This window comes from Cydia strobilella, chromosome 21 (genome assembly GCF_947568885.1).
Source record: "Cydia strobilella chromosome 21, ilCydStro3.1, whole genome shotgun sequence".
In the NCBI taxonomy this organism is placed as follows: Eukaryota; Metazoa; Arthropoda; class Insecta; order Lepidoptera; family Tortricidae; genus Cydia; species Cydia strobilella.
The window spans coordinates 8,539,226-8,548,620 of NC_086061.1; the positions used below are offsets into that span (position 1 = coordinate 8,539,226).

The 9,395-nt window shown below is 40.2% G+C and overlaps 1 protein-coding gene across 1 annotated transcript; it reads left to right on the forward strand.

The window, feature by feature from the left end:
• The first annotated feature begins 317 nt into the window (after positions 1-317).
• LOC134750898 (EARP and GARP complex-interacting protein 1) lies at positions 318-8,572 on the forward strand. The gene is made up of 9 exons (XM_063686137.1): positions 318-467; positions 801-935; positions 1,249-1,395; positions 1,703-1,789; positions 2,359-2,547; positions 3,019-3,143; positions 3,980-4,081; positions 6,961-7,086; positions 8,380-8,572. The coding sequence occupies exons 1-9, from the start codon at positions 426-428 to the stop codon at positions 8,540-8,542; spliced, it is 1,116 nt and encodes a 371-aa protein (XP_063542207.1). The 5' UTR covers positions 318-425; the 3' UTR covers positions 8,543-8,572.
• Positions 8,573-9,395: the final 823 nt, after the last annotated feature.

Below are 9,395 nucleotides of genomic sequence, written 5' to 3' on the forward strand. Positions count from 1 at the left end.
TAGTCGAATCGATGGTTTCTGATCGATTATTGCTGTACGTCCCTACAATGATCTACGCGTTCCGTTTCTGTTTTGCCGAAAATGAAAATGCAAGATCTGCAAGATTATTTGTTTATGTAAAAAGCTATTTTATATTAAAAGAAAGTAAGATCATTGATTAATAAAATGACATGAAATTTAATATTAATTCTGCATAATAGCTTTATTTTTAATTATTTAAATGTAATTATTTTTTATATTTTTATTTCTCTTGCGTAGAATGAAAAAAATTGTCAATGTCAGATTTGTCACTGTCAGAGTCACCTGTGAATGTCAACGTCAAAGGACGTCATCGACTCATCGATTTGCGACAAATTTAACACATAAATAATGTTTTTTACAAATTACTACCTTTTAAACCTAACTTTATAGGTAATACATTGAACATGGAGGAAGGGAATTCTATCATATACGGTCTAGAACACCAAGTAAGGATTCCTTATCATTTAAATCAACCATTACTTTCTTTTCAGTACCAAAGTTTCGAATTTTTCCTATTTAAAATAACCTGGATATTATACTAGCTTTAGTGACTTTCTTTTACAGCTTGACGTTTTATTACCTGGTCTACTTTAATTTAATGTAATTTTATTTTAGTTATTGAATTTTGTCCTTTCTTTTTCTATCCTTTCCTTTTAAAAATATTCTAACATAGTTCTTAAGTAAACAGTTACTAACCATATTTATGGAACCTTTGTTTTCTGAAATTAATGTTTTTTTTTTTAACATAACTTTTAATTTGTGGGTGGTATTTTGGTCAGACACGGGCGCTGTCACCGCAGTATGGAGAAAACGATGCGATTCGTTTTCTCATTGGAACACAGAGTCTGAAGCCAGGGACGAACCAGGTCCATGTCGTCGAGCTAGAGGAGGACACGGGCGCTCTACATACTAAGGTATGAACTGCAAGAAAAATTACATTACTTGGGCAAAATAGGTAAATCCTGTATTTTTACTTGTAGAATTGGTGTTAAAAATTTAATATTCTCTAAAGTAATAATAGTAGCAATCGTGACAACTTCGTGTTTAGTTTGAATATATATGGAGCAGATTTGCTTCTAAGCATACGAAAGGTAAAGAAATTTCCGAGTAGGACTATATATGAATTATTTCATAGGACTTGTGGCGGGCCTTATAAAATTATGGGCCTACCCCTGATCTAGCGTATAAAAAACAACGTTTAACTCCCTGTTCCTGTTTATTTTTCAGGTTTTCAAGCATGAGATCGGAGAGATCTGGCAATTACGGTGCTCTCCTCATGACGCCGCCACACTGCTGACTGTACACAACGCATATGACCCGGTGGCGGCTCAGTGTGCTATGGGCGTCTCGGTTTACAAGCTGCCCACAGTTGAGGTAACTCCATAGATAAACTATAGCCTGTATTTGAGTGACTTATCATCTCTTCTTGCCATAATTATGTCTCATGAATGATAATATGTATTTTAATATGTACGAGTGTCACAGGAGTTTTATAGTTAAAATTGGATAGTCTTTGTCTAAAGTAATTATATGCACCACTGGCATAGCGTCAACTAATCTGGCAGTGACTGAAGTCCCATCTGCAAGGCCCTTTTCTTATGTATTCCTAAGGTAAGGTAATAAAAAGGGTTGGCTCCCGTAAACGCCCCTAGTTATATATCTTGTTTTATAATTATTACAGGTTATACCAAAGGACTTGGACGATCTGAGCGCACTGCAGAGTAGGAATGCTGAGGATTTGGTGCATTTGCAAACCATCACACCAGAGGTGAAGATATGTCATATCTTTTACTAGTTTTACATCTACATCTTTACAACTGGATATGGGAGGCCCAAGACCGAAGAAAGTGGCAGATTCTGGAAGAGGCCTATACCTCTTAGGAGGGTTCTGGAGTGATCATTAGATATTAGACATTTAGAAAAATTTAGATTAAGTTTCAACCCAGAAATAAAAGGCTTTTTTATTTATTTATTTTATTATTTACATCTATCGCATTACAAGAGTTTGTTATTGGTATACGATGAAGTCAGGACATTCAGGTAATTTCAAATACTTTAGATTGTCAAGTAATTGCGAAAATTGGCTTTAACATTGTGGAATTATGGATGATTTTCACAATTACCTACACAACATTCTGAAGTATGTATTTGTTTATACTGAAACAAACCGGGTTGATCTATCTAAATATAGTCATGGTTTCATGAATTTTTATCTTATATTGAATTCTTTAGTGGCAGTTGGTTATCTTAGCCATTCTCTTTTCATTAACTTTGCTTCGATCAGAAGTACAATAAAGAAAGATGACATAAAACGTTGATTATTCAACTCACCAACAGAAGCCAGAAGAAGAAGTCCGTTGCGCCGAATGGCACTCCACCGACGCCAACCGCATCGGGGTAGTGTACGAGTCCCACTTAAGCGTGCGCGACCTCGCCGCGGGAGCCGAGGCGGCGCGCGCGGCGCCCGACGCTCGAGCGAGGCCCAAGCTCACTGGCGGCAAATGGAACCCGCACCAACACGCTCAGGTATCACATTTGACGCTAGATGTCGCTGTTCCGAGAAATGAAAATCCTACATCGCGCTATTAAGATTTATTTTCGAATAATGACCCGGTGGCAAGTGGAACCCGCAGCGGCAGTCCGGCACTCTCAGATTAGGTAATTGAACACTAATGGCGCTGTTCCGTGCATGGAATATCGATATGGAATACCCTGAATCGTGCTATTAAGTTTTTTAGGATACCTCCTTTTAGCAAGTCTGTTGAATATGAATACGCAGCCCGTGGCACCCAAGCCATAACCATAACTACCATAACATAAGTCAAGTAGATTGACACCCGACTCATCTAAATATTAGGCTCAGTGTACCGTTCCTACATTACCTATGTACAGTGTATGTGTGTGCGGTGGAACATTTCAATACGCCTTCCTATTCGCCTGCCGTAGTCAGTAGAATTAATTATTGCATTTTAACGTAATAAATCGATATTGTTTCAGTTCGCGCTACTACAAGACACGCATATAAAATGTTTCGACACGCGCGCCGACGGCGGCAAGCCCGCCTGGAGCATAGAGAACGCGCACAGGCAACTAACAAGAGATCTCGATTTCAACCCTAACAGGTAACATTACAACCCCATTAGGTAACATTTCCACCCTGACAAGACACGCATATATAATGCTTCGAGATGGCAAACCCGCCTGAAGCATAGAAAACGCACACAGACAGTTAACAAGAGACTTGGATTTCAACCCTAACAGGTTTCAACCCCAACATGTGACATTTCAGTTATTATAATCTTTTAATGAATTAATTTTTAATGTATATACTTAAATATTAATTGTTTTGTAAATACTAACATAGTAATAAGTACTATATTGTAATGTAACTAACTAATCATTTATGGATCTTTGATGTCCGAAATAAAGTCTGAATAATAATTTCAACCCTAACAAGACATGCATATACAAAAAGCTTCGAGACGGCAAACCCGCCTTGGGCATAGAAAACGCGCACAGACAGTTAACAAGAGACTTGGATTTCATCCCTAACAGGGAATATTTCAGCTTAAATTGGTAACATTACGACTCTATAAAATACTTCGACACGGCAAGCCTGACAAGAGACCTTGATTTCAACCCTAGCAGGTAACATTTTAATCCTAACAATTCACACCTCTAAGGATGGTATTCCACCTGTCATTGCGTTTCACTCTCTCATTAAGCAAATTGTGAGACGCAAATACACATTGGACCAAGATATTGGTAAGATGAAATAATCCTAATGATTCGGTCAAGTTATGTTCTAATAATATAAGTCTGTCTCTACAGACTGCGTAATATCGGTTGATTTTGAAATTTGTAAAAAGCAAGGTCGCAAGTTTTATTGTTGCGTTTTAATTTTTTTCTTTAATTTAAAAATATGTACTTAACCTAAACGTCTATCTTATTCCCGCAGACAATTCCACGTCGCTAGCGCCGGTGACGACGGTGCGCTCAACATCTGGGACTACCGGAGCGGCAAGGAGCCGATATTCAGCCGCCAGGACCACTCTCACTGGTATATACTAAAATACTTACTATTCGAAAAAAAAACCAAAATACTTTATTTCATAAAATGCACAATGTTTATGATCTAAGGGATGATGCCTCCCGGCCCGGTAAGCAAATTGTTGCCTGTGTTGGGAGACACCGCTTAGGTTATTATACAGGTTATTGCGTACAGATATTGGCGTTGCTTATTTAAATAAAATTAAAGTAAATATGAACATCTAATTCAGAGCTACGTACTACCAGGGAATCCAAACCGGTTTTTATTTGTATGAAATAAGGTTTACTAATGTATTGCCAAAAATCGTTTCCTAAAGTATTACTTCCCAAACTATTTTACGCAAATTATCATTTGGCAAAATTTCATTTCGCAAATTTTCATAATCCAACCTAACCCAACCTAGTAGGTCATTTTCATTTCGCAAGTATGGGGTTGGGAAATGAAATGGTTGCGAAGTAAGGTTATGCCAAAATTTCATTTGGGAAATGAAACTGATGCCATAAGTTTGTTGGGAAGTGAAATTTGGCGAAAAATATTTTGGCTAAACGGCGGTATCCCATGAAATAACCGGTTATTAACCGAAATGAACCGGTTTGCATTCCCTACGTACTACCTTAACCACTATACGCAGGGTGTAATTTCAATTTGTTTTCTCGTGATTTCGTTGTTGGGACTATTGTAAACGTTGCTCAGTATGACCTATATGTATAAATAGTCCTGTTCGAGACGAGACCACTCGCGGGCACAACACAACACACAACACTGGCACTCCCGTACACTGAAAGAAATGTTTGCATGATATGACTTAACAAGTTTTTATTTGCTTTTACAAAAATTGGGACGATGTGTTGCCGGTTACAGGATCGGTGTAGGATATTGAGCAGAATTTATTACTTAAATTTAGTTATTTTTTTAATTATTTAATGAGGTCGGCTAATTATTTATTCAGTGTATTAATTTAGTATGGGGCTATTGGAGCGCGACCGCTTATTTTAGTATGGGACTATTGGAGCGCGACCGCTTATTTTAGTATGGGACTATTGGAGCGCGACCGCTTATTTTAGTATGGGACTATTGGAGCGCGACCGCTTATTTTAGTATGGGACTATTGGAGCGCGACCGCTTATTTTAGTATGGGACTATTGGAGCGCGACCGCTTATTTTAGTATGGGACTATTGCGCGACCGCTTATTTTAGTATGGGACTATTGGAGCGCGACCGCTTATTTTAGTATGGGACTATTGGAGCGCGACCGCTTATTTTAGTATGGGACTATTGGAGCGCGACCGCTTATTTTAGTATGGGACTATTGCGCGACCGCTTATTTTAGTATGGGACTATTGGAGCGCGACCGCTTATTTTAGTATGGGACTATTGGAGCGCGATCGCTTATTTTAGTATGGGACTATTGGAGCGCGATCGCTTATTTTAGTATGGGACTATTGGAGCGCGGCCGCTCATTTTAGTATGGGCCTATTGGAGCGCGACCGCTTATTTTAATTGCGTCCACGTTTACGATCAGTATTCGTGTAAATGAAAAATATTAGTTGTAAACCCCGGTTGTAAAGAATTGTGAAATATACAGCTCAGTTATGCTGCTGGATTCGTAGCATTTAACAAGTAAAATTGCAACTACGTGTGGTAATCTCACGCTCTTTGTAAACGTTTCGTAAGTTATGTCTAAAGCAAAGATTTAGTAGGTACAATCTATGACAAATCATCATCTCGATCATTTCGGATGTTGCCAGTGACAAAGACTTTTTAGGGTTCCGTAGGTACCCAAAGGGTAAAAACGGGACCCTATTACTAAGACTCCGCTGTCCGTCTGTCTGTCACCAGGCCGTATCTCATGAACCGTGCTAGCTATGACAGTTGAAATTTTCACAGATGATGTATTTCTGTTGCCGCTATAACAACATTCATATAAAATGCCATGCAATGCCAGTAAAGGGGCCCACTGACTATCAGTCCGCCGGACGATATCGGCATGTCAGTTAGAACAAAAATTTGACAGTTCCGAACAAATGACAGGCTGATACCGTCCGGCGGACTGATAGTCAGTGGGCCCCTTAAACATAAGAATAGGTACTAGAAATATGTATGTAAGTAAGATTGTTAATAAAGGCTTTTATTATTATTATTATTTGTTCGTCCTTTCCATATCTCGGGACCATGGGGTCACGGACTTTTGGGAGGCGTGCGTGGGGCCGAAGCCAACAGCGCAGAGGCCCTTTAAGACAATTTAATCTAATAGCAAGGGATACACCTGGCGGATACCATCCCCGAGCGCACAATATGATACATCTGGAGATGGTCCCCGCCAGATGCAAAGACTATAGCAGTGCAGCACTTTTGTGCTTTGATGGGAACTAAGGTCATAGGCTATTGATTTGTATGTTGGATGGACTGGATAATGGGCTATGGGAGGAGACAAGCGGACACCTGCCGTGACAATCAGTCTCCAAATTGTGTAAGACAGGTGGTGACTCGCTAACTCATTTAGTGGGCCCTACAACGGCCGCACGCACAGTGCGACAATAGGGCAACACTTCAGAGCGGTTGTGAGGTTGTCGAGAGGTGAGTCTGCGGTAGCCAGATCCCGGTAATCCGTTCAGCAGGCCGCCGGCGTTATGACATTTTACACTTCCAACCTGGAGCATAGGTCCCGCTCTTGCGACTCTACTCTGACCGGCCAGTCAAGGCAAGCACAGAGGCTAGGGCCAGATGACAGGGCCCTCTGGAATAGGGGTCCGCGCTGTTATTATTATAACAACAAATACTAAAAAGTACGGAACCCTCGGTGCGCGAGTCCGACTCGCACTTGGCCGGTTTTTTTTCTACTGTTTTTAACTTGTTTGCCAGACTATACGTTATTGTTTATTTGGCAGGGTGTGGACGGTGCGCTACAACTCGTACCACGAACAACTACTTCTAACGGGCAGTTCGGACGCGCGCGCGCTGCTCACGGCCGCCGCCAGTGTGTGTCGCGACCCCGCCGACACCGGGAAGCCTGGGTAACTATAACTATAACTACTACATTAGAACAGTACGGCAAGCCATTACCGCCACTCGAAAAAGGCGACAAATGAGGGCTGCCGCGTTTAATTTCGCCGCTAGGGGCGCTAGTGTAGATGGAGGTCTTTCAAAATGTCAAAAAAGTTTTGGGGGTTTCAAGATTTTTTATCGGGAATTTTCACTCCTTATTCATAATTGTGGTAAACTTTTGTCCATAATTTGATTAATCGTGGTAAACACTAGATAGAGCTCGATAAATGTTAGTGGTTTAAAAAAGTGTAAACTAAAATATATGCAAAATTAAACAAGTTGAAAAAATGGCACATTTAGACGTTAAAATACCTTTGTGTAGATTAGAACGTATTGATTTTATAAAAATAAGCATAAAAGAATTTTGAAGATTTGTTTTTCTGGACCTACATCTACAGTGGCGCCAACTGGTGAGGACGAAAACGGTAGCCCTCATTTCAATTTTAACGTAAATGTACAATCGTCGAGAGCGCCATCTACAATATACTTTGTACAGCTGTCTATTTCCAGAGCGTCACCGTGGTTAACTGTTTGCCGGTCTTCCCCATAAAGGAAATCATAACATGTTTTTTTTACATTTTTTTTAGTTGTTTGCTCATTAAATCATTTTACGGTTTACACTCACTTGTTTTAGTCACTCGCGCGACATGTTTCGGAGAGCGTAGGTCTCCTTTCTCAAGCACTAATACGCTTTCCGAAACATGTCGCGCGAGTGACTAAAACAAGTAAGTCTAAACCGTAAAATGATTTAATGTTAGTATGTCTCACAACAGTTTAAATTCGATTGTTTGCTCATGTTGGCTGACAGTATTGACTTTTAATTAACGATTTTGAATGATAAATATTTAACGTTCATTTGAATTTGATTTGTAATGTTTTACGGTTAGTATTTTCCTCACGTTGGTGTGATGAACATTTTTGCATTTCACTCGGGAGCAAAGTTTGTTTAACCCTGTGGCCTTGAAACCCTCGCAACGCTCAAGATTCCACTTTTCGAACCACTCGCTACGCTCGCGGTTCAATTTTAGTATTTTTCGCGTTGCTCAGATATCAATATTAGCACTAGGGGTTAAACGTTATCAGGGGGTCTAGCATAAGTTGCGTTCTCGCGCGCGAGTCCATACTTGAAGTCGCGCTAGATGTATGGAGACGCGCGCGAGAACGCAACTTATGCTAGACCGCCTGTTGTCTTTTGAATAAATAAATTGAATTGAATTAAACAATAACTATTAACACAATTGTTTGTTTGTTTGTTTATCCAGGTTAGAAGACGGGGTGCTCCAATCATATGAGCAGCACGAGGACTCGGTGTACTGCTGCGAGTGGAGCTCGGCGGAGCCCTGGACCTTCGCCAGCCTGAGCTGCGACGCGCGCCTTGTGCTCAGCCGCGTGCCGAGACACTTCAAATATAAATTACTCTTGTAAAATCAATTCAATATACCTATTTATATTAGTATTGTTCGTTTTCTACAATTAATTTCAGTCAGTAATTTCAGTTATACTATAAATTTTATCCTATCTAAAATAAAACGAAAAATACGCTTTAAGATGCTTAGAAAATTAGAAAGTGAGCTCTTTTTTTATATTCCAGAAACTAAAATGACTGTTCGATTATTCTATTTTGTCCCACCAATCCCATTTCAGCACAAAATTGGTACAAAAACAGAATTATTAGGCATACTCGTACTTGGTCAAGCAAATCTCGTCAGTAGCAAAAGGCGGCAATTTTGAAAAATCGCGGGTTGTTCGAACTTTTTTTTATTTTATACCACGTCGGTGGCAATCAAGCATACGGCCCGCCTGATGGTAAGCAGTTACCGTAGCCTATGGACGCCTGCAACACCGGAGATATTACACGCGCGTTGCCGACCCTAACACTCCTCTCCCTCGTTGAGCTCTGGCAACCTTACTTACCGGCAGGAACACAACACTATGAGTAGGGTCTAGTGTTATTTGGCTGCGGTTTTCTGTAAGGTGGAGGTACTTCCCCAGTTGGGCTCTGCTCTAGATCTGGAATGACATCCGCTGTCCTGTGCCCTACCACACAAAGCGAGATGTCATTCACAGTGTCCATAATACCTCTCTTTTGGACGTAGTTTAAGGACATATCCGTGTCCCTGCAGTTTAAGGACATACCCGGGTCCAATGAACTGTGTGTTATTTAAACGTCATAATTTCATAGATGCTTAAAATAACACTTGCACAGTCTCTCCCTCTGCAAAATCGCTGCCAACTTAGCTTGGTCTAACTCTAGACAGCTCCTGTGTAAAAATAGTAT

Bases quoted from the DNA above. Each gene is read 5' to 3' on its own strand.
- LOC134750898 (XM_063686137.1), top strand. From the start codon at position 426: ATGGAGGAAGGGAATTCTATCATATACGGTCTAGAACACCAA. The intron at 1,396-1,702 runs GTAACTCCATAG...TAATTATTACAG, and splicing joins ACAAGCTGCCCACAGTTGAG to GTTATACCAAAGGACTTGGA. The intron at 7,087-8,379 runs GTAACTATAACT...TTGTTTATCCAG, and splicing joins GCCGACACCGGGAAGCCTGG to GTTAGAAGACGGGGTGCTCC.